We start from the raw sequence: 24,813 nt of genomic DNA on the forward strand, positions 1-24,813 counted from the left end.
GTTCTCATCTCTGCCCCTGGTCTCATCCCTGCCCCTGGTCTCAGTCCCTGACCCTGGTCTCATCCTTGCCCCTGTTCCCATCTCTGCCCCTGGTCTCATCCCTGCCCCTGTTCCCATCTCTGCCCCTGGTCTCATATCTGCCCCTGGTCTCATCTCTGGCCCTGTTCCCATCTCTACCCCTGTTCTCATCTCTGCCCCTGGTCTCATCCCTGCCCCTGTTCTCAGTCCCTAACCCTGGTCTCATCCTTGCCCCTGTTCCCATCTCTACCCCTGTTCTCATCTCTGCCCCTGGTCTCATCCCTGCCCCTGTTCTCAGTCCCTGACCCTGGTCTCATCCTTGCCCCTGTTCCCATCTCTGCCCCTGGTCTCATCCCTGCCCCTGTTCCCATCTCTGCCCCTGTTCCCATCTCTGCCCCTGGTCTCATCCCTGCCCCTGATCCCATCTCTGCCCCTGGTCTCATCCCTCCCCCTGTTCCCATCTCTGCCCCTGTTCTCATCTCTGCCCCTAGTCTCATCCTTGCCCCTGTTCCCATCCCTGTGCCTGCTGTCATCACTGCCCCTGTTCACAGGAATGGCTGCCCAGGAGGCAGGGAGCCCTTTACACAGGCCACACGCTGTCTGGCCCAGCTCCCCTGCCATGTGCCCCAGTGCCCCACCCTCATCCCTCACGTCAGCCGGATCCTTGTTTCTCCAAACTTCAGGAAACTGGAGTCCCAAGCCTGCCTCCCAGCAGCTCTGTGGTTTACCAGATGCCACAAATATTTACTTTGGAGACCTCAGTCCAAATGCAGAGGGTGTGCAGGATATAAGGCTGGGCTTCCAGACCCAGTGCCCAGGTGAGGAGAGCAGCAGGCCAAGGCATCCGCGTGTCCAGGTAAATGTGTAGGGAAGGGGTGAAGGGCCTACATCACCAAGAAGGGTCTGAGCTAGAGACACTTGTTTGGGTCAGGTCAGGAGCAAGAAAGAGGCCTGACCCCAGGGTAAGGCCCCTCTCAGTACACTAGGACCCTGTTAGGGTCAGGGCCGGGAGTAGAGAGGAGTCCAGCTTTTTCACCCAGAAGACAAAACAGCAATGAGAAGGGAACTGGACTGGTCCCATCTCTCCCTGACCTCATCCCAGTGACATTAACCCACTCCACGCACACCAGCTGCTCTATGGCCAGCCCTGGGCTGGGGTGATTCTAAAGACAAAACTATCAGACTGTCCTGGACCCCAAGATACTCCCAGGATGGACCAACATGCTATGCTCGAGGAGAGCCCAGGGACATGGTGGTAGAGGACAGTCAGGGAAGGCTTCCTGAAAGAGGTGATATATTGGTGGAGAAGCTGAGTAGAAACTGGCTGGACAAAGAAAGAAAGAAGGGTATCTCGTGCAAAGGGGACTGCATACTCAAAGAGGCAAAAGACAGGAAGGCGAGATGCAATGTGGCGGGTGGGCGTACGGTGCTTGGATTTGTAGAGAAGAAAAATTTCCTCAGAAGGGAAGGCAACCATCCACTTGCCCCCCTGAGAGCTTCTGATCAGAGAAGAGAGCAGTGTGAGTTAATAATGAAGGGAAAACAGGGTCAAGATACTTGAAACAAAAAGACAATGGAGTGGGGATGGGGGCTTCCTGGGCAAAGGAGCAGGTGCAGGGAGGGCGTCCCCTCTGTCTTCTGGCTTTGACTGCAAGGTGGCTCCTTCTGACCCCAGAATTAGCGACAATAACTGTCATTATCAGAATAACAGCTAACCCTCATCGGGCACTTGTGGCATATGAGGCCACAAAGGGTTGGTCCCATTGAATCCTCCCAACAACCCTCTGAGGTAAGTATCATTATCATTACCCCTTATCTTATAGATGAGGAAACAGACAGAGAGGACAAGTCACTTGCTTGAGAACACCCAGCAAGTTGTAGAGGCTGCCCTCCCACTCGGGTCTGTCTGACTCCCAAGCCCACAACACTTCTCTTTCTCCTTCAGGCACCCAAGACTCAGGAATGAGGGTCCTGTGAATCGACAGCAGTTCCCATGGCCCAGACCTCCTCAGTCTAAGAAACTCACACTCCCCCATTCTTCCAGGGCTCCAGGGCCGTTCATTCATTCAACAACCACTCATTAATCACTGTGTGCTATGCTGAGTGCTGAGGACTCAGAGGGGAGCAGGTAGACCCAATCTGTCCTCCTAGAGCTCGCAGTCTGGTCGAGGGGATCCTGCGAATTAAGCAAAACAGCTTTCCTACCACTTTGCCTCCTACGTGAATGCTCATCTCCTTCCAGCCTGCACTTCCTGTCCTGAACACACACTAGCCCCCGGGGCGACCTTTCTGCAAGTATGGTCCAGGCTCTCAGGTTCCAGGAAAAGGAAACCTCTACAGAGAAAGGGACACGTGAGTGGAGTTTTCAAGAATGAACAGGAGTTCAGCAGGCAGATAAGGAAGGGGGACAGCATTACAGGAAGCAGGAAGAGCAGACCGAGGACACAGAGGGGAGAGAGCAGGGTTTGTTCTGGGAACTTCAAGCAGCTTGGAATGACTGGAACTTCATAGAGCAAGAGGGGAAACCCAGGGAGGGAAATTGGCTGAGGTTGAGGGCTTTAAGTGCCACAATGATGGGTGGGGGAAAAAAAAAAAAAACAGAAGCAGAAATGTTTTGTCCTGAGCACTGAGGCTGGATGTCCTGTAAGAAAATAACTAATATTTACCCGGTGCTCACCTTGCATGCTTGCATGCTAAGTTGCTTCTGTCGTGTCCAACTCTTTGTGACCCTATGAACTGTAGCCCTCCAGGCTCCTCTGTCCATGGGATTCTCCAGACAAGAATACTGCAATGGGTTGCCACGCCCTCCTCCAGGGTTTCTTCCCGACCCAGGGATCAAACCCAAATCTCTTATATCTCCTGCCCTGGCAGGCAGGTTCTTTACCACTAGCACCACCTGGGAATCCCGCCATGCAAAAGGCATGGTGCTAAATGCTTTCTAGATATTATCTCATTTAATCTCAACTCCATGAAGTAGCAGTCATGATGCCTACTTTCCAGATGAGAAAACTGAGGCACAAAGAGGTTAAGTTGATTGTCAAAGGACACAGAGACTCAGTCAGGCTCCAGAGCCTGCTCTCTTAACCATCTCACTAAACAGCCTCTCCTGGACTCTATGACCCCAAGTCACCCAGTATGGCAGGCCTGGCCTGGGCCTTCTCTGCTCAGCTAACGGAGCCCTCTGTGCTCATCCCAGGTTCTGCCACGTGCCACCTGCTAACCTCGAAGAAGATGGCCTACCCGTGGACCTTCACCTTCCTCTGTGGTTTGCTGGCAGCCAACCTGGTAGGAGCCACCTTAACCCCTCCTGTGGTTCTCAGTCTCAGCACAGAAGTCATCAAGCAAAGTAAGTCTTGGCCACCCAGGCCTTATCACTGTAAGGCAGGGGGCAGGTGGAGCAGCCCTCCAAGGGAGGGTGGGAGTTCCCCATCACTAGGGGTATACAAGGCATGGTTGGATCCCAAGTCAGGAGTGAGACTTGATGGGGTGAGTTACAAAGGTTGGGAGGGTCTATGCTCTCAAGTATTTATGATTCCAATATCCCTTTCTTAAATTCCATGATTCTAAAACCTACTACTCTGAGGTCCACAGCCCTCAGAGGAGTATGCGGCCACCACATGCGATGATGGAAATGCCTCTCGGCTGCTCTTGCCTAAACCTCGTTGCCAGAGCCCCTCCTCTGGGTTAGGCCTAGTGGGCAACTAGTCTCCAAAGCAAGCACCTTCAGCTGGGAGTCTGGCTGCCTGCACCCCAGGCACAGCTTTCTCAAGCTCCAGCTCTGTGGCCCCGGCAGCTCCCTGAGCTTTGGCTTCCTCCTCTGCAAGAGGGCCTCCCCGCTCCCCGGGTTATCAGGATCATCCAGTAAGACAGAAAGTGACAGCTGCTTAATGACCTCTACAGCTGAACTTCTCAGCCTCAGCACTGCTGACTTCGGGGATCGAATACTTCTTTGTTATAGGGGGAATGCTGTCCTGGGCCTACTAGCTGTTTAGCAGCATCCTCGGCCCAGCTGTGACACCAAAAATGGTCCAACTGGAGCACAGAGACCAACCTTCTGTGTACAGTGGGCCTGGGCTGTGGCCCTGTGCATGGGCCAGGTCCTACACAGCTGGAAGGCACTATAGGCTGTGGATATATATATCCACTAGAGAGGATGGATCCCCTAGGATGGAAGGGGAGCTGAGAACTCCAGGCACTCCTAGGGGAGGCACATATGCTCTGGGCCTACACTGAGTTGCAAGCACACGGAATTTCAGCCAGAAGGAGCTTGGAGAGGGGCAGCCATTTAGGTTCCCCAGCAGCAGAGTATGAGTCGAGGAGCTGTGTGCAAGCAGGTGGTTTTGGAGGTGATCCCAGGCAACAGCTGCAGAAGAGCAGGAAGCAAGTCAGGTAAAGGCGAGCCAGTTATCACTGGGAACTGGGGCTCAGTCCCACTGAGGAACTGCATTAGTCAGGGCCAGTCAGAAGGCAGAAACCACACAGTAAGCCCAACAGATGGGTTTGTATCAGATATTATTGGCAAGAACTGAAACACTGGGAAACCAGCTAAGAAGGAAAAAAGAGAGAATGCCAAAGAATCCCTTAGAGGTTGGGATGCAGCAGGGAGCTGAAATCCAAGTACAGAAAAAACCTGGTGGGGAGAATCCTCCCCCAGAACTCATGGGGGGAGAAGGTTGAAGCCTCCAGAATGGTAGGGAAATTCCCTGAACTGTCCCAGGTCAGAGTTGGTCCTTGGTTGACAGGCTGAGGTTAGATGCAGAGAACTGCCTGCCAGGGAGCCAATGGAATTCTCTGCAGGAGGGACTACCATTGATTCACTGGGAAACTGTCTCTGGCAACTACCTAGAAGGGAGCCGGGGGTCACTGGCTGCCCGAGGAAATCCACTCAACTCCCAGCCCGAAGTTTGGGAGGTGATACCACTGGAGCTAGGCAAGAGGAGCATGCCAGGGCCAAGCTTCTTATTCCTCCTCCATGTCCTTCCAGAACCTCGACAGACAGTACTGAAACAGTGCGCTGGCTGGCAAAGGAGGCTTATGTATGGGGGCCAGCTCCATCGTCACAGTGCAGGCAAAAAGGCTAGCTTGGTCTCTGAGAGGCACTAACACACAGGGATTCTGGGACACGGTGGGGGACATACACCTGAGTCATCCTGCCCGGGGTGGAGGGAGGGAGGCAGGGTCTTTATACACCAATTCCCACCAGCCATTCATTGGCTGAGGGCTGCTGTCCAATGCGGCTCTCAGCATCAGCTCTCCAGCACTCTGACCTGCGCTGCACACAAGCCAAATGGGCTCTAGTTGTCAGGGTAGACATCCAGCAGGGACCAGAACCCAGGGCTCCCGGCTCTTCCTTTCTCTGTACAGCACCTGGGGCTCTTTGAGCAACAGGCCCATGGAATGCAGATGCCAGGGAATCATTAGCAAGTTCGTTTCAGCAGCAAAACAGCCTCAAACAAGGCCTTAGGAGCTCTCTGCCTCTCGAAGTGTTTGCCAGTCGATAGTGAGAGACACGGAGGTCCCTGTTCCAGGTGTCCTGGCCGGCACTCCTGGCGGAGGCTGGCAATGTTCAAGGTGGGAATGGTCCCGCCCATGCCCAGCCACAGTCTCCATGTGAACATGATCCATCCGGACCATCATCCTCAGAATGAAGTCATCCCTCCCCTCAGCTTATGTCCCAGTCCAAGTAGCCCTGAGTGATGTCCCCTCCCAGCCTGGAGCCCCCACCAAGCCATCCTCCTCGCCCCTCCCGCTGGACCCTGATCCCTGGGATCTGTCTCCAGTGCTGGCACAGAAACTGAAGAATCGCGACGTTACCAACACCCTGCAGCAGCTGCCACTGCTCACTGCCATGGAGGAGGAGTCGTCCGGGGGCATTTCTGGCAGCCTGGTGAAATCCATCCTGCAGCATATCCTCTGGTAAGTGGAGCAGAACCAAGCTGGGAGCTGGCTCTTTGCCCACTCCTCTGCCCAGGACACGCTTTGCACGCTCAATGGATCGGTCAACAAGCATCAGTTGATGTCAACTCTGTGCCTGACCATGAAGGATGGATCAAAAAAAGCCTCTCCTTCAGAGGCTCCCAGAGGAGTTACCAAGAACCATAAGAGGGACCCAGGAACCCTAAGAGGGAAGACCCCAGAGGAAGACCGCCTGGGGTGGGAGGATGAAGAGAAAAGGCAATGCTTCTCAGTGGTGGGGAAAGATGAGCCAATGACTCCATGCTCACCAGGAGACAAGAAGAAATGGCATTTTGGGCAGTGAGACTGACCTGGGCAGAGGCAAAGGGTAGGGGTGAGTCAGAATGGCTGGTGCTCAGACCCCAAGGCCAAGAGGGAGAAGTCAAAGGGGCCAGGGCACAGAGGGTCTTACAGGTCAGCCCCAGAAGCTCAGGTTCATCTCCTGAGTTAGGAGGGGAGCCATGCAAATGTTTCAGACAGTGGGGAAGGGGAGGGGAGCAAGACCATGCCGAGGGGGGTCAGCGGACAGGGCTTGGGTCCAGCTGCCGCCTAGACACTTTGGGGGACAGCTAAGATGGGGACCAGTCTGGGGATGATGCTCAGTCGAATACGAAGCATGAATCTCAAGCCTCCCGTGTCCCGTCCAGGCTGAAAGTCACCTCAGCCAGCATCCATCAGCTGCAGGTGCAGCCCCTGGCCGACGGCAGGCAGCTGATGGTCAAGGCCCCCTTGGACATGGTGGCTGGATTCAACACGTGAGTATCCCCTGAGTCAGGCACCGCGAGCCAGGCAGTTTCTTCCACTCCTCCCCGCCCTCATCCTCCATGCAGGAAAAGAGAGTTCCAAGCAGAGGGGAGAGTAAGGACAAAGGCTCTCGGGCAAGAGTACAGTTGCCTGGTTCACAGGGTGGCCTAAGGAAGGAGGGGCGGGGACAGCCGGGTGGGAGGTCAGATTGTACAGGGCCTGTGAGCCAAGGTGAGGACTTGGTTTTACCAAGGAAGACAGGAGCCATGCAGGGCTCTGAGCAGAGGAGGGACGTGGCGTGGTGTCACCTTCTTCAAGAAGCCTCCTGGCTGCTGCAGGGGGAGCGGGCAAGGGTGGAGGCAGGGAGGTTATCCAGAAGCTACTGTAATAATTCAGGAGGGGACAATAAGACTGTGGACCAGGGTTTAGGAGCAGGAAGGTAGTGAGAAGAAGCTTGATTCAAAATATGTCTTGGAGGACACAAGAGGATTTGCTGACAGATTCAATTAGGGCTCGGGGTGGGGCTAGGGTGGTGGGGAGGTTGAAGGGTCAAGACAGTATGGAGTGGCCAGAAAAAGGCAGGGGAGATCAAGAGAGGAGAAGTGTTGGGGAAGGGTCCGTAGGTCAGTTTGTGTGTATTAATTGCTCAGTCGCGTCCAGCTCTTTGCGACCCTATGGACTGTAGCCCACCAGGCTCCTCTGTCCATATACACATTAAATCTGAGACAGCAGTAAGACGTTTGAGAAAGAAGCCAGGTATAAGTTTGGAAGCTGGCATGCGTAGAGGATTTAAATCAGAAGAGGAATCCAAACACCGAGGCTGGGACACAGTGAGGTATACACTTGAGGGGATGAGGAGAACCCAGCATGGAGCCCGAGAAGGGAGGAGCAAGAGGCAGGAGGCAGCGGCAGGCAGCAGCCGCGGCTTGATCCAGCCTCGAGCCGGGCTGGAGCTCACAGCCTGGGGCTCCTCCACTCCCAGGCCCCTTTTCAAGACCATTGTGGAGCTGCACATGGAGGTGGAGGTCCAAGCCATCATCCACGTGGAGACAAGCGAGAAGGACCACGCCCGCCTGGTCCTCAGCGATTGCTCCAACACCGGCGGGAGCCTGCGCATCACCCTGCTGCACAAGTGAGTGCTGCCACCTCTCCCCGGGCCCCTTGCACACCTGGGAGGGAAGCAGGTGGTGCCCTGGCCCCATTTTACAGATGGAGAACACTGAGGCCCACAGAAAGAAAGGGACTTTTCCCTCCTGATTCCTGGTCTGGGGCTCCTTTCAGGAAATCTGTGACACCAAAGAGAGCTCAAGGGTGAAGCAATAATGATGGGATTTCAGGCATCGTGCCAGAAATTGGAACAAACATTTGGAAGTGGAGAGGAGGCTCTTTTCTGGGCCCCGAACACCACTGGCAGGCTTGAGTGCAGCCATGGGTCTAAACTATGGAGTCAGGCGAGCATAATGCAACTCTCACATTCACTGTCCAGGCAACATTCTGGACAAGTCACCTCCCCGCGCCTCACTTCCACAGTGAGAGGATGAGATCGGGTAGTGTCCTCAAGTACCCAGCTGAGTGTAGGGCACACAACAGCTGCTCAAAGACTGGATGCTTCCCTCCATCCCTCCTTAGCAGGAGAATGGGGGAAATGCCCACTGCCTTCATTCCAGTGTCCAGAGCCCATGTCCCTTGAACCATCTGCCACCATCTTCCCCAGGCTCAGGGGCTACACCCAGCCCTGTCTCTAACAGGCCCTGTGCCTTGGGCAAGTTCCTTCCTTCCCTGGACTTGGTCTCGCCTTCTATAACACAGCGGAGAGGTGACCATCCCTGACCCACCTTATCTCTCTCCTCTTCTCCTCCCTCAAAGGCTCTCCTTCCTGCTCCAATGCTTAGCTGACAAGGTCATAAGCCTTCTGATGCCAGCGCTCCCCAAACTGGTGAAAAGCGAGGTAAGTAGAGTCAGGGTCTCTCTGGTCTGTGAAGCCTGCCCCCCTGTGGGTCAGAGGTGGAACTGCAGGCTGATGCTGAGGGACCTGTGTCTCCTTTGAGTGGGAAGTTTCTGGGCTTGGGTCATTCTTTCAGCAGTGGATCCTTGTGGTCAAGGTAATGAAACTGCCAAAAGACAGCCGAGGGACCTTGAACAGTGATGTGCTGATAAATTGTTAACAATCGACTCGAGAGGTCTTGGAGAAAGGAAGCCCTGATTTGTAGCATTCACTGACTTCCCTGATGTAAACACCTCTTCTGTTGCCAATTTCAAGCTACTAGGAGAAGGCAGTGGCACCCCACTCCAGTACTCTTGCCTGGAAAATCCCATGGACGGAGGAGCCTGGTGGGCTGCAGTGCATGGGGTCGCTAAGAGTCGGACACGACTGAGCGACTTCACTTTCACTTTTCACTTTCATGCATTGGAGAAGGAAATGGCAACCCACTCCAGTGTCCTTGCCTGGAGAATCCCAGGGACAGGGGAACCTGGTGGGCTGCCATCTATGGGGTCGCACAGAGTCAGACACGACTGGAGTGACTTAGCAGCAGCAGCAGCAGTGTGAATTCACGGAACAGAAATTGGGACAAACATTTGAGCAGGGTCAGGAAGAGATGTTTGGTTGCACGTTACTGGATGGTGTTTCCACCATGCAGATACAAGAGACGTATATAATCTCAGGAGCAATGGATAATGGTAAAATAGAACAGAATAATTAGGAAGTAATGAGTTTTGAGTTGACTTTGCTCTTAGCATAATTTATTTAATTGTAAGTGTATACAACTTGATTTTTAATAATGTCAGGGTTAACACCAAGCTTAGAAATTTCTGAAAATTTAACAATTGGTTCTCAAAATTTGATCCAAGCTAGCTCTAGCACAGCAGGGTCCCACACTACCCTGGTTGTGTCATCAGGGGGTTGTTACCCAGCAGGTCTTGTTGGATTTATTTTTCTAAGTCAGTGAACACGAGTCCATCTCCCTTTATATGTCCCTTATATGTCAAAGATAAGCTAAAACTCAATGCTGCTGCTGCTGCTAAGTCACTTCAGTCGTGTCCGATTCTGTGCGACCGACGGACAGCAGTCCACCAGGCTCCCCCGTCCCTGGGATTCTCCAGGCAAGAATACTGGAGTGGGTTGCCATGTCCTTCCCCAATGCATGAAAGTGAAAAGTCAAAGTGAAGTCGCTCAGTCATGTCCAACTCTTAGTGACCCCATGGACTGCAGCCTACCAGGCTCCTCCATCCATGGGATTTTCCAGGCAAGAGTACTGGAGTGGGGTGCCATTGCCTTCTTCATAGGTTGGATTTATCTGCCATTATGACCATTGATTTTCACTGTGAATTTCAAGATGTGCTCATATCAGTGGTTCTCCTGGGGTTAAAAATACCTTATCAGATAATTAATATATTTTTTATAATAAAACTTTTTTGACTGAAAAATGCAATATAATAACCAACACTTTGGGAGAAAAATGCCCATAATCCTCCTACCTTAACTTAGCAGCTATTTTTTCTTTTGTATATTGTTTTCCAAATCTCCATATTTTTATGTGGCTGCACTCAGCATCAGTATTATTTTATATCCTCTAAGTTATATTTATTTCCTATACCACTGTATGATAGTCACAACTATTTTAATAGCTGCGCCATATTTAACACTTTCTTTAAATTTTTATGTTTTGTTTTGTTTTGTTTTTTGGCTGCTCTGGGTCTTCATTGCCGTGTGAGGGCTTTCTCTAGTTGCAGTGAGCGGGGCTATCTAGTTGCAGCTCATGGATTTCTCATCATGGTGCTTCTCTTGTTGCTGAGCATAGACTCTAGGCACATGAGCTCAGTAGTTGCAGCGCACAAGCTCTAGAGCGCAGGCTCAAAAGCTGTGGTGCACAGGTCATATGCTTCCAGGATGTGAAATTTTCCCAGGGGACCGAACCTGTGTCTCCTGCATTGACAGGCAGATTCTCATCCACTGTATCACCAGGGAAGTCCTATTTAATACTTTCTAAAACCTTTCCAGAGAGCCTTTTGAAAGGAATAATTTTGTAAAACTTAGCTTTACTTATGTGAGTTTTTTTTTTTTAAGAAATTTTTCTTCTACTTAAAGGTGACAGTTTCTTAAAGTAGGGCTCAGCTGGAAATTTTTTCCCAGCTTCCGGCAAAATCACATTTTAACTGGCATTATACTTTACAAGCTAAAAATATATCTTACACTAGAAAAGATAGCAAGAACCTGGGATTATAAAATGTTCTTTGCATAATGGTCTGTTTTTAAAGGTGAAAAGCCGAATACAGTGAGCAATTTGAAAAACTGAGAAACAATTTGAGAAAATATCTGTTTTTAAGGGTGAAAAGCCAAATCCAGTGAACAATTTGAGAAAACTGGCCTTCCATCAATCATCATGATTTCCCACCAGGAATCACTGGATTTGAAACTACCTCCTATGAATATTTCACTTGGCATGAAAGGAAAAGGGGCAGCATGTTTAAATGCGGCAGGAGCCCACCTAGAAAATGCTAAAGCCCCTTTCAGCATGGGTCCCAATGCCAGTTGCCCGTCAGAACTTCCTGGAAGGGCTTTTTAAAAATACTGATATCAGGGTTCGACCTCAAAGATTCAGATTTAATTGGCCTGGTGGGGCCCTGGTATCTCAGAGGATTCTAGCTCCCCCAAAGGAGGATTTTAGCATGTCACCATGGTTGAGACCCGGGGTGGAACTAAAGGGAGGGGAATTATGACAGGGTGTGCAGAGGGGGCCAGGGGCACCTTTCCCACGAGGAACAGGCAGAGAATGTTGGGAGTCCCTGAGCCCAACTCCTCCATCCTCCTTGGGTTCAGGGTTGGCAAAGCAGCTGGAGAAGGGAACTGACTTTTCATAGGAAAAATTAACATTTATCAAAGTGCATAGTCATTTCTCAAAAGTAGCAAAAGGTGGTCAACCAGAAGGTTCTTCACTGGTGAAGTTTAACCTAAGACAAAATGACAGAGTCTCAGAGCACTGCCCTGGAAAACAGGCTGCTTAGGGCAAGGAGCACAGCCTCTGGGGCCCAGGATGAAGTGAGGTGAATGTTTAACTTCCTTCCCAAGCAGAACAGCTGAGGCTGGGGTTGTCACTGTGACACTTGGCCCCCATAATTCTTCGTTTCGGGGCTGTCCCATGTACTGAGGGATGTTTGGTATCATCCTTGGCCTCCACCCACTAGATGCTAGTTACACTACCCAGTAAACTGTGACAATTGAAAATGTCCAGAAATTTCAAAATGTCTCTTGGGAGACAAAATCACCCCTGCTGAGAACTGCTGGAATTTTTTTTTTTTTTAAATTTTTGGCCAAGCCACACAGCATGTAGGATCTTAGCCCCTGACCAGGGATTGAACCTGCATCCCCTGCATTGGAAGTGCAGGGTCTTAACCTCTGGACTGCCAGGGAATTCCCGAGAACAGCTGGAATTTTCAGGGGAGAAGAATTCAAGGGGCAAAGAGATGTGTTGGGGCTAGAAACCCACAAAGAATGTTTACCAGTCTGGTTGGGTCTGTCTTGCTGGCCTCTGTTCTAATGTGACACGTGCGAGGAAGTCAGTACCAAGGGCTGACTGAGAAGTGAAGGAAGGAACGCATTCTGGATTTCCCTCTTATGGAAACACGGGCTTTTGTGAATACGATGAGTCTCATGGGGAGCACAGCTGGCAGGTCAGACACACCTGGACACAGGGCAAGGGACAAATCGTTACAAAAGACCCCAGGTGACGCCAGCAGCTGTGGTGGTCTCTGAGCTGCGGTGATGGTTGGGGGAGCAGATGCACCACTGAGTGCTCAGGCACACGGTGGACATTTGGCTGGCCGTGGGCACAGGGGCGGGGCTCAGCCAGGTGCCCTGGGCACGGGTCGCTGTGGGGCTGTGTGCTGGCCCTGGCTGACGGAGGGCCTGCATCTGTGCTGTTGCAGCTGTGTCCTGTGCTCAAGGCGGGCTTTGAGGATATGCGTGGGGAACTCTTGAACCTGACGAAGGGTAAGTGCACCACTCTCTCTCTCTCCTTTTTCCTTGACTGCTGAGCTGACTTCCAAGCACTGCCTCTGCCCTCTGCCCAAGGCAAGCCTCCCCTGGTCAGGCCTGAGCAGCAACTCAGCCCGGTAGCAAGAGGGACAAGCATCATCTGATCTCTGCCCAGGATGAACAGACAGGAAATCACCACAGCTGTGATTTCATGAGTACATAATACATGCAAGGTTCTATGTAAGCCAGTGGGTGCCCCCAGATAAACCCAAGTTCAAATTCCAGTTCTGCCACTGATTTGTTCCATGACTTTGAGAAAGGGGGCTTATACCTCCCTACCTCCAGGATTGTTGAGGATTAAAATTTTATGGGAGAGTGCCTGGCACGTGGCAGATGCTCTGCCTGGCACAGAGAGGTGCTTACAGATGTGTGCTGGATGGATGGATGGATGGATGGATGGATGGATGGATGGATGGTTGGATGGATGGATGGATGGATGGATGGATGGATGGATGGATGGCTGGGTGGATGGATGGATGGATGGATGGATGGATGGATGGATGTTTGGATGGATGGATGGATGGATGGATGGATGGATGGATGGTTGGATGGTTGGCTGGCTGGCTGGCTAGCTGGATGGATGGATGGATGGATGGATGATACAGAGACTACTGTCGGCTATCAGAAAAGAGGGATCAAGGGAAGAAACAAATTGTATCCTCAGACCCTTCACAGTGAAAGTCTGAATTCTTGGAAACCCTCAGAGAGGGGATTGGTGGGGAGAAGAAAACACTACCATCTAATCTTTGGAGATCTGAAGAGGCCCATTCAAAGAGCCACCAGAGAGGATTGGGAAGAGGAGAATGGAATCAACAGGTTTTCAGTATCTATAGAGCACCCACTTTGGGTCAAGTCCTTGGGCTATTTTATTTACACTGCTTCACTGACTCCTCAGACAACTCCATGAAGTAGTGATCATTATTCCACTTAACAGATAAGGAAACTCAGAAATGAAATCATTTGTCCAAGTTCACAGGAGGAATTAGTGATAGGGGAAGGCTTAAACTCAGTTCTGTTTCAAGTCTGGTTCATTCAGATCTGAGTGAGCTGATTTTGCTAGGTGTCAGTCCTGTACAATCTACAAGGCAAGTATACTACTGCCTCCCCATTTTTGGCCTGGAGAATTCCAGAGACTGTATAGTCCATGGGGTCACAAAGAGTCGGGCAGAACTGAGCGACTTTCACTTTCACTTTCCCCATTTTAAGATGAGGAAACTGAGGTTCAGAGGCGGGAAGAGGCTAGCCAAAGCCACTAGGGCAAGAACCCCAAGTCTCTCCAGCTCCTCTGTTCCCTATGGGCAGAGCGGGAGGGTTCCCCAGACTCCCCAGACTCCACAGGCTCTCCCAGAAGCAGGCAGACCAAGGAACGAACTTCCCACATCCCTCCCTGGTCTCTATTCTCCACCCAACAGCTAGGGCAGATGAGACGCCACTGCCACCTGGTGGCCAAGTGGGGAATCCCTAGGAGGACGCAAGGGATCCCTAGGACAGACCCAGACCCTGCCAGGGTTGGGGGTACAGATCAGACTGGTGGGGGAGACGGAGAGCTATAAACAATAGGTCAGTTTTGTTCCAAACCAAAATGTTGACACAGGACCAACTGGGTTCAGATCCTTTTGCAGTATGCCCTTGAGCAAGTCATGTCACTTTTCTGAGCCTTGGTTTCTCTATCTGTGACATGAGGGTAATAGCAGGACCTAAGGTTATTGTGAGGATTCCATGAGCTAACATGTGTATAATTTATTGCATTACCGGGTGTTTGATAAATGTCAGCCAGTATCTCATCATATTTATCATTGTCCTTATCAACATCATCATGACTCCTGCCCCTACCCCTACACACGCCCCCCCCTCACCCTGTGCAAAAATGGTGCTTCGGCCAAAAGCAACTTCCCACCAAGGCATCCAATACTGCCCTCCACCCTCACAGAATTTTCTTCTCCCTGAGCAGTGCCCATGCCTCTCAACTCTGAGCACCTGAAGCTTGATTTTATTTCTCCTGTCATCGACCACGGTGTTGTCCATCTCATCCTGGGGGTGAGTGTCATGGGGCCTCCAGGGGAAAGCGGGGACATTCCTTCCCTTCTCTGACCACCAGTAGTCGGAGACCACTGGTCTGCTTCAGGTGAGAAAACACGGGTCACAGTACACACAGGCAGACTTAGAAAAGTCTCAACAAGCTGACCACATCCCATGTAAACCGTTCTGGCAAAAAAAAAATAGTCAGCAAGTGGAATGTACGGGCCATACACTGAATATTGACCCCAATGACCCAAGCTCCTCCAACCTTGCTTTCCGCCATCAGGGGCCAGAGTGGGAGGGACTCTTGGTCTTTCTCTCAGGCAAGCACCTGACAATCCTCAAATATCTGGTGATTCTGAATAAAGAGCCCAGGATGCAGACACATTATGGAGGATCACACAGATCTAAATTTCTCTTCCAGCTCCAAAACTCTCTGGCTGTGTGGACTTGGGATAAGCTTCTTCAACTCTCTGATCCTCAAATTCTTTTGTAAAATGTAATAACACAGTCACTAAAGAGAGGAGGAAACGATAGTACATGGGGCCCGGCAGGCAGGAGGCGCCCAATAACCATCAGTTCTTTCTAAAATATGGAGCCACCCACCACACAGGGGCCGGACACCCTCTGGGACCAGGCCAAGAAAGGCAGCGTGAACCTCAGACCCGTTTTCATGGACCCCTGGAAAACTGCAGCATCAAACATTCCCATCCATTCTGCTGCAGTCTTGAATTTTCTCTTCCTCTAAAGGGTTTCTGGGGTGTCTGAGAAGTTGAAACCTAAGTACCAAACGAGACATCTAGATTTTTTTTTAACTGGAGATTACCTGAGGGGTACAGATGGAGTAGGTGTTGCTAAGTAGCTGAGATAGCTCTTCATCTACAACAGCAAGGCACCGACTGCCAGGCTAAGCTTCCTGGTGGCAACTGCAAAAAGAGAAACAGGCTGGAGGGTGTCATTTCCTTCTAGGTTATTACAAGATACACTGTGGAGCTTAAGCTCTCTCTGCTCTGTGTCTCTGCAGGCCAGGTTGTTCAACTCGGAAGGAAAGGTGACTAAGCTGTTCAATGATGTTGGGGATTCCCTGAATCTGCCCACCCTGAACCAGACCCCCTTGAGGCTCACCGTGAGGAAGGATGTGCTGGTCGCTATCATAGCTGCCTTGCTCCATTCGGGAAAACTCACAGTCCTATTGGACTCTGTGGTAAGTCTCAGCATGGAACAGAGCCTGAAGCCAGCTCTGCTGCCTCAGGGGGATTTCCTGAATCAAAGAGGGCGTAAGGACCCCCCCTCCCCAAAGCAGGAACCTCCTTTCAGGATCGATTTACATACTTGCAGCAACGGAGAGCTCGCTCCTTCCTTGAACAGAGCCTGCCTCTGACATAATACAACTAGAAAGCTGAAAACCTCCTGTAGCATCCAGCACCAGTCCTAGTTCTGCCTTCCTGGAGCCTGAAAGACCTGCTTCCTCTAGCAGAGAACAGTCCTGTCCAAAGGGCACCCTAGAATATTGACTGGCCCGGGGATGGCGATGCGCTGCTGCCGTCCACAGCAGGGCTCACGGCAGACACCGCTCATCTCCCAGGGCCCTCCTGCCTGTTGAGCCTGGATTCTGTCACAGCCTCGGAATCCTTATTAACCCAGCACAACAGAAAACCACCGCCAGTCCACTGGGGTGTGCCATCTCCTCCAGGTCACTGATGGGGCCCAGAAAAGGGCAGGGTTGGCCCAAAGATAGGGGAGCAGGGCAGGACTTTAAGTCAGCTGACAGATCACCAAGCTCTCAGGGGATTAGAAGTCAGGGCGAGAGGCTGGAAAGACAGGGAAATGGGTGTGGTCACGAGCAACCACATTCACAGCTCTAGTAAGAACTGGGTTGCTTCTCTGAGAACAGGAAGCTGCCCGCAGACCCACAGGCACCACCAATCCACAGTAAACGTCCAGGCTGGCTGGGACTTCATTTCCCACAGCCACTGACATAGAGGCTGTTTCCCACCAGGGGCAGACACGTGCACTGGGCCACCAGACTCTCCCAGCTTCTCTAGGGTTTGGGGGGATCCTGGCAGCAGGACTGCTGCAGGTGTGTCTCCCCTCTCCCCACCAGCTGACCAGCTCTGACCTCCTCTCTTCCTCAGCTTCCTGAGGTAGCCCGCCAGCTGAAGTCAAGCATCAAGGTGATCGACGAAACGGTTGGTCCATTTGCCATCTGCAACCTGGAGGGTGTTTACTGTGGTCTGTCCGCTGGCGTCTGGGGAGGGAGGGAAGTATGGGACCACTCTGTCCCCCCAGCACTGGTGACTGCAACACACTGCTCCCTGTCCTCATGGAGATTTCACTCTAACAGGACAGTTAGTGGTGACAAAGGACAGACAGATTCTAGGGGTTATAGGAGAACGGCCAGGGTATCTGAACCAGCCTGGGAGATGAGGGAGGGCTCCCCTGAAGGAAGACATTCCAGACGGAGGGAGAGGCCAAACCGAAGACTGTGAGATGGGCAGAATAGCAATTTATTCCAGGATCCGAGGAGGTGCAGAGAGGAATGGGGGAGGCCAGGAAGGTGGGCAGCGGCCAGGGCTCACGGACCACATGGGGCTCGTGGACTGTGGGGAGGCACTTGGGAGGCATCATATGGGTCTGATGTCCTTCCAGGCAGCAGAGCAGCTGGGGCCTACACAGATCGTGAAGATCCTGAGTCAGACGACCCCGATGCTCATTCTGGACCAGGGCAATGCCAAGGTGTTCCAACTGATCGTGCTGGAAATATTCGCCACCGATAAAGACAGCCGCCCCCTCTTCACCCTGGGCATTGTGAGTTCAGTTGTCTGAGATGTTGGCAGCAACCTTGGGAATCCCCCTGTTCACTGCTCTTGTTCACCCCCTCTTGCTTTACTAAACCTTTCTGCCACTTTTGTTACCTCGCGGAGCTAGGGGAAGGGAATTTTGAACCAAGAATCAGGGGCTTTGGGGGCTCAACTCTTAATTAGTCAGAATCTTTAATTCATATGCACAAAAAGAACTGCATTAGCTCATATACCTGAAAAGTCCAGGTCAGTGCTGGTTTCCAGAATAGCTATATCAGGTATTCAAACAATGTCATCTTCATTCTTCTCTCTTCCCATCTGGCAGCCTTGTTTTTTTCTTTGTGCTGCCTTCATCCTCAGGCAGTTTGTCCTTTCTTGGAAGTGCCCCTAAGCCACATCAGGCTTATAACCTATCAGCCTGGCAACCTCAGTGGAAAAGCTTCTCTTTCCCAGTAGTTCCAGCAAAAGTTCCAAAGCTGACTCTCATTGGATGACTTAGGGTCAAATGCTCACTCATGAACCAATCAGCGTGACCAGAAAAATGAAATATGTAAATTTTCTGAGCTGGGACACACACACACACACACACACACACACACATCCCAAATTGGGAGATTGGTGTTGGCTCTATCCAAACCACAGGCCTAGAAGGAAAGGGGATAATTCTTCTTCCTCTTCCAAAGGATAAACAGAACTAAGTCATCTCCAAGTAAGTTCTGAATTGCTTTCCTCAGTAACGAAAGCAGGTCAGATCTCAGAGCTTCCATTTAGAAGGACTCTGTGGATAAAGATCTCGGGGTGGGCTCATCAAAGGACAGGCCTAGTAGAAGATATCTTAGGTAGGACCGCTAGAAACAGGCCCAAGACAAAAACCCTTAGAAAAGTGCTATCCTGGGGGAGAGCTCCCAGGAGAAGGACCGAGCAAGGATGTGGCCTCAGCTGGAAGCTGGCTTCTGCTTCATCCCACAGCGAGCTCTGGAGCATGGTGGCACCACGGGGTTGAGCCCAGGCTGAAACAGGAAGGCCAGCCTCTTGTATGCCCTTGACTGTCAGTTATTGGTCACTAACTGCCCCAAGGTAGGAAGAACATAGCCTCCCAGCAAGGTCGATCCAGCAAAGGCAGTTCCCCAGACCAGGGAACGGCTGGGAACTGTTAGCAGCCGTGACACTCAGCAGCTGAGGAATAGGTGCCCCACCCAAAAAAAAGGGGGATCTGAGTGGGGCACCAACTGCATCCTACAGAGGGCAAGGAGAAGGAAGAGACGAGGCAAGACCCATGGTTGGGCCCTGGATAAGCAAGGCCTTCCATGCCTAGCCAAGGAGTCTGGACAGCATCTGGTTGTTAAAGGCCAACATTACCCTCTCCTTACAGGAGGGTGGCTTCAGGCCCTGTGCAAGCTGTCCACACGCCTTGCCAGTGGGCACCATTCACACAATTACAGGGTGCATGGTGCCCTGGCTTCCCATGGGGGTGTGGGGATACCCTGATCCCCCGCCAAGCAGGGAGAGGGGACCGACCCCAGCCAGCCTCACTCCGTGGGGACTTCCCTTCCGTGGCCAATAGCAGGCACTTTTCAAAGGCCACCATCCTTGGTCAGGGAACTAAGACCCACATTCCACATACGTTGTTCAGTCGCTCAATCGTTGCCACCTCATGGACTACAGCATGCCAGGCTTCCCTATCTTTCACTACCTCCCGGAGTTTGTTCAAACTCATGTCCATTGAGTCAATGGTGCCATCCAACCATCTCATCCTCTGCCACCCCCTTCTCCTCCTGCCCTCAATCTTTCCCAGTGTCAGGGCCTTTTCCAATGAGTCAGCTCTTCACATCAAGTGGCCAAAGTGTTGGAACTTCAGCTTCAGAATCAGTCCTTCCAATGAATATTCAAGGTCGATTTTCTTTAGAATTGACTAGCTTGATCTCCTTGCTGTCCAAGGGACTCCCAAGATCTTCTCAAGCACCACAGTTCAAAAGCATTCCACTCGGCATAGCCTAAAAAAAATCAAAAATTTAGAAAAGACCTCCAAGCCCAGGCCTGCCAGAGAAGTCTGTTCTCTGGGTGCAGCTGCCCTGGAGCCTGGTACTCAGCTCCCCTGAGTCTAAGGGTCAAGATACTGGATGTATCTACCTGTGTTTGAGGCTGGCTTAGCTTCTGACTTTTGCAATAATAATAACAGTCACCATCCAGCCTGTCCCTCAGTTTACACACCTCTACAATGGGATAATAATGGGACTTATTTCACAGAGACATGAGGATCAAAGGAGATAGTCAGATAAAGCTCATAAAACACCATCTGACACACAGGACGGCTCCCGTGGATGTTGGCTAGTGTCATCATTGTCCTCATCAGCAGGCCTATGTGCAACCTTTTCACTGGGGCATGGGTACAGGTACCAGCCCTGTACCCAAAGAGAAGGAATCTGAGGCCCACAGAAGTCAGACCCTTTCCCAAGGTCACAGCCGACAGCTGAGATTCAGACCATGTCAGCTTGACCCCAGAGCTTCCATGCAGAGCCCCACATCCAACCCCTGACAAAAATCCTCTAAATAAATGGGTCCTGGGTTTCTCTCTCTTGTTGCAGGAAGCCTCCTCAGACGTTCAGTTTCACATCGAAGATTGCCTACTTGTGCTCAGCTTTAATGAAATCAGGTAAATACAAAAATTACTGAGAAGGTTCTGGCGATGGAAATGAGTCTGCCTGGTGACCACTGCTTTCTTTAAACAGCCAGGGTCTTGAACCTCTGGGGTGTGCGTGTCACGTGAAGGCTGCTTGGGGATGGGCAGAAAGGGAAAGGCCACCTTGCCCGGATGGCCTCCTCCATTCTCCATGGTCCTCACCCCTGGGGGTGATCCTTCTGCCTGCTTTTGGGGCAACCATGTGTTTGCTATCTCCCCCACTTCCCCTGCACATTACAATGTAAGCTCATTCCAGTGTATGAGGGCATTACAATATAAGCTCATGAAGCAAGGATTTCATGTGGGTCCCTGCTGTACCCAGAGCCTGTGCCGTGTCTGGTGCATAGTAGGTTCTCAGTAAATAGTTGTGAAATGAATGGATGGATGGGTGGATAGATGCGACTCCAAAGGACCAACCTCATGGGCATCTTCTCTTGCAGAGCTGATCGGATCCATCTGATGAACTCAGACATCGGCCTGTTCAACGTGAGTATGAACAGATTTTCCCTGGGGATGCAGGAGATTGCCCAGAATGATCCATCGCAAAAGGAGACATTGCCTAGAAATGGCTTTGAATTAGGTCCCCACAGGCAGCTCCATGGTGAGCAGGCCAGCCTCCCCGAACTCAGCCACAAAATCCAACTTCCTGGCTCAGGTGTTTACTGAGCACCTACTGTATGCCAGATACAGCTGAGAGTCTACACATTCGCAAACACACAGATACACACAGACTTACTTTCTGTAAAGTTTTGACCATAAATTAGAAAACAAATCTATTTTGTGACACATTTTGCTCATATAGACTCATCTCAGTGACCCTGGGCAGACCCTTCCCCTGAATCCTTAGTTGCCCTGAAGAGTCAAAATGAATCAGAGATCTCAAATTGGCTGAATCCTCTCTTCTGCCATGGTGGGGTATTTGTTTCTTTGTTTGGGTGGGGGAGGCATATTTTTCCACCACTTTGTTTTGCCTCTTAATTCTTTTTTAAATATTTTAAGTGGGGTGGTTTCCACATGAAAATCGGGACTTCTGGCTTCCTTTGAGAAGTCAGAAACTCAGGAAACAGGATGAAATTCCTTTGGAGGAATCTGCTGGAACAGAGCAGTGGGGCCCTAGAGACTGGGGGCCAGATGTGCGCCCCAGAATGCACCCCAGTCTCCCCACCTGCCCGATCTGGGGCCAGCTGGTTTGCTTCCCCCACGGCATGTCTGATCCTTGAACCCTTGCAACTCCGACCAGCAGGGAACCTGAGATTCAGCATCTTCACCTGCTGCCCTCACCACAGGGCAGGGCCATGCCCATCTGAGGAATGGCTGAGAGGACTTACAGACTCTCAGCCAGGGTGACAGGGCCGTTTCTCTTTCACAGCCTAAACTTCTGAACAACATCACCACGGAGATCCTCACCTCCATCCTGCTGCCAAACGAGAATGGTGCGTCCCTTTGCTGTCTGTTCCCTGCTCCCCAGGACATTGAGGGCAGGTGCTTTAGCCTCTCCTGCCTGTGCCTCCATGTGGGGCCCCTTTCATTTATTTTCCAGCTATCCTCAGAGCATTGTTCTAATTCTGCCTCCTCCAGGAAGCCTTCTGGGTCATCCAGCTGGAAATGAGCTCTCCCATCTCCAACACCCCAGCCCAGTTTGCTCACTCATGCCAGAACTTGGGCACCCACAGAGGGTGCAGGGAATGTCCCGGGCTCACGGGCTAACAGCAGGAGAGAGACAGGAGTGGAAATAGACAGCCAGAGCATGCTCAATGGACTTACGATACACCTGGGCTCTGGTGCTGATTCTTCTTCTGCTGGCTGCCTGGCCTTGAACAAACTACCTTATCATCCTCAGCCTCAGTTTCTCCATCTGTAAAATGGGGAAAGAGCAACACCTTCCTCAGAGGCATAAAGAAGAGGTTTTTACAGAGAAGAGAGGGGGCGCGTGACACAGCCAGTGTCAACAGTTCTTGCTGTTGTTGGCTGTAGCTGGATTGCTATTTGTGTCACTAGTGAAGGAAGCCAAGAGAAAAGAGGGGATTATTCTTACTGAACCTCAGGTCATGGGGGTGGGTGAACTGGTAACCTAGGTCCACCCAGCTTCTTTCATGTCTTTGTTTTATTAGAGCGAGAAATCTCAAGTATAAGCCCCTCTGCTGTGGGTGATGGGAGCCCCTGATGGTTCTTGAGCAGGAATGTGAAAGGATGTGAGGGTGCCCTTTGGAACAGCCAGAAGCTGGGGCTGGAGGCAAAGAATGGGGAGATGAGGCAGGGTGGATGCCAAGGCCAGAGAACAGGAAGCAGAGGCAGAAGTCTGAATCAAGCCTGCCACGTGCAGGAACTGTGAGCCCACTGACAGCTACCCAACCCCACCACCAGCTCACGAGTCTCTGACCACGTTTGTGATTTCAGGCAAATTAAGATCTGGGATCCCAGTGTCAATGATGAAAGACTTGGGATTTAAGTCTGTTTCGTTGTCTCTGACCAAGGTGAGTGGAGTTAAACACCCTCCCCCGGGGAGGGCACAGTCAGAGGGAGAGCCCTGGGATGGGAGATAGGGGCTGCATTCAATCCTAGCTCCTCGGGTCACTTATGGGGACATTGGGCGAGTCCCTTCTCTCACAGCCTTGTGTCCTAGTCTATAAGTGGAAGAGGGTGACTGCCCTAGTCGGGGGTCATGCACCTCCAGCCTTTTCCATCCCACCTGTCATTCAGGCGGGGGGAAAGGAAAGAGGCTTTGTTAACTGGCTCCAAAGACATGCTGACATTTGACTCATCTTCAGCTGCCCACCTTCAAAATCTGTCCATACTTCAGCTGGCTTTGATGGAGAAGTATGACCACATTCTGTGCATGATAACAAAAGAGGCTAAGTCTAGACTCAGGAACCAAAGAACTGGTTCAAATCCAGCTCTGCCTATTTCTAGCCAGGGATGTCTGAATACACAGGTCATGCACTAGTGAACTGTTACATAAAACGATTCAATTATCACACAAGCCGTTTATCTAAGACACGTGCTGCACTTAACTCATGTTGGATGGATAACTGGTATCCATATAACTGGGTGGCTAGAGCTTAGTGTATTTCATGCATCTCTTATTAGGGGGCATTTAGCAACTTTCTCTTCTTTTTTTTTTTTTAAATCAAGTTGCAAACCATAATTCATCGCTGGCAGTTTGGGTTGGAAAGGCATAATTTCACCCTTTTTTTTTTCATGTTTTCTCCAAATATCCTGTTTTGCTCTATTCCTTTGTTTAGGACTAGCATCACACTGATACCCTGTTTACAGTCTTATGTTTAAATGAATAAATGGATAGATCTGAGATAAAACAAGTATGGTTTAAAAAAAGTTAATGGTAGAACCTAGGTGATGAGTATATACAAATATTCAGCATAAAATTTTTTCCACTTGCTACATATTTGAAAATTATCATAGTAGAAGTTTTGGGGAGAATTTAATAGGTTCCATTCCTCATATCACACTTAGTTTCCCCCTAAAAATCAGAGTGTTGTTAAAAGTGTTAGCTGCCTAGGACCCAATGGATACAGTCAGGAATCTACGCTTGACGAAACTTCCTGCGAGATTTGGTGATCTGCTGGGGTGGAGACACTTGTCCTATATAATCCCAGACTGTGCAGCCGGCTACTTCATCCATGCCCCAGACCCCTGCATGGTGTCACTGGTCACACGCAGACCCTCCTACCCTGACCCTTCCAAGAACCCTTTATGATTTCAGGGCCCTGACTCCGTGTTAGAAGTCACCTGGCAGAGGACAAACCACCAGAAGCCACAACAGGGCAGGATGTTAAAACATGTTTTGAGGGGACTTCCCTGGCTATTCAGTGGCTAGGCCTCCATGCTCCCAATGCAGGGGGCACAGGTTCAATCCCTGGTTAGGGAACTAGATCCCACAGGCCACAACTAAGACCCGCTGCAGTCCAATAAAATTTTTAAAACTTTTTTGACTTTTCTCCTCCAATTCCAGGACACCCTTGTGGTCACCCCAGCCTCCTCTTAGAACCTCAGCCCCCTTTCCTCTCTCCCAGTGAAGACTTGCACTGTGGCCCTCCACGGAATGCTGTGTCTCAGTCCGAGTGTGGGTGCCAGCGCTGTAGTCTGTCCCTCCCTACAATAAATAAACTGTTTGTGAATCCTGCAGTCCGGAGTGTGTCTTTGTCCCAACTCAGGGTCATTTCACCCCTGGTAAGCTTAGGGACTAGACATCTGAGCCACACCTAGGTCATGTTCGAGTACATCTGAATCATCGGGGCCACGTCCAAGCCATGTCTAGCTGACATCAAAATACATGTGGACAAGGTCCAAGATTTTGACCACCTCCATGAGCTTCAGGAATGAGAAAGCCAGTTGCCACCTCTTGCCTTCCATGTCAGTTTCTAGACCACCAATGGTAGGCTAACCTCTCTGGCGGGGACACACGTTGAGTTGACCTTGGTGATGTGGTGGGTCGAGGGCTCACTGAACAGCGTGACTCTTGGAGGCAGGCTTTGAGCTCTGATCTGGACCCCTCGATGGTTGTTTGACCCTGGGATGTGGCTCCCCTTCTCTGGGCCTCAGTT

The 24,813-nt window shown here is 51.1% G+C and overlaps 1 protein-coding gene across 3 annotated transcripts; it reads left to right on the plus strand.

Annotated features, from left to right (window-relative positions):
• Nucleotides 1-699: 699 nt before the first annotated feature.
• On the plus strand, nucleotides 700-24,394 carry BPIFB1 (BPI fold containing family B member 1). 3 transcript variants are annotated; one of them, XM_069546915.1, is made up of 16 exons: nucleotides 700-874; nucleotides 3,215-3,364; nucleotides 5,799-5,934; nucleotides 6,621-6,728; nucleotides 7,700-7,849; nucleotides 8,584-8,665; nucleotides 12,643-12,706; nucleotides 14,703-14,788; nucleotides 15,795-15,974; nucleotides 16,906-16,959; nucleotides 17,420-17,578; nucleotides 20,157-20,224; nucleotides 20,692-20,737; nucleotides 21,621-21,684; nucleotides 22,649-22,725; nucleotides 24,222-24,394. In XM_069546915.1, the coding sequence occupies exons 2-16, from the start codon at nucleotides 3,250-3,252 to the stop codon at nucleotides 24,252-24,254; spliced, it is 1,422 nt and encodes a 473-aa protein (XP_069403016.1). In that variant the 5' UTR covers nucleotides 700-874; nucleotides 3,215-3,249; the 3' UTR covers nucleotides 24,255-24,394. The 3 variants fall into 3 exon arrangements, with proteins under 3 accessions (XP_069403016.1, XP_069403017.1, XP_069403015.1); XM_069546916.1 differs by lacking the exon at nucleotides 700-874 and adding an exon at nucleotides 2,450-2,481; XM_069546914.1 differs by lacking the exon at nucleotides 700-874 and adding an exon at nucleotides 2,493-2,661.
• The last annotated feature ends 419 nt before the right edge of the window (nucleotides 24,395-24,813 follow it).

This window comes from Ovis canadensis, chromosome 13 (genome assembly GCF_042477335.2).
Source record: "Ovis canadensis isolate MfBH-ARS-UI-01 breed Bighorn chromosome 13, ARS-UI_OviCan_v2, whole genome shotgun sequence".
Taxonomy (NCBI): Eukaryota; Metazoa; Chordata; class Mammalia; order Artiodactyla; family Bovidae; genus Ovis; species Ovis canadensis.

Coding starts and splice junctions, on each gene's coding strand:
- BPIFB1 (XM_069546914.1), top strand. Junction 20,738..21,620: donor CAGACATCGGCCTGTTCAAC/GTGAGTATGAAC, acceptor TCTCTTTCACAG/CCTAAACTTCTGAACAACAT. Junction 21,685..22,648: donor CCTGCTGCCAAACGAGAATG/GTGCGTCCCTTT, acceptor TTGTGATTTCAG/GCAAATTAAGATCTGGGATC.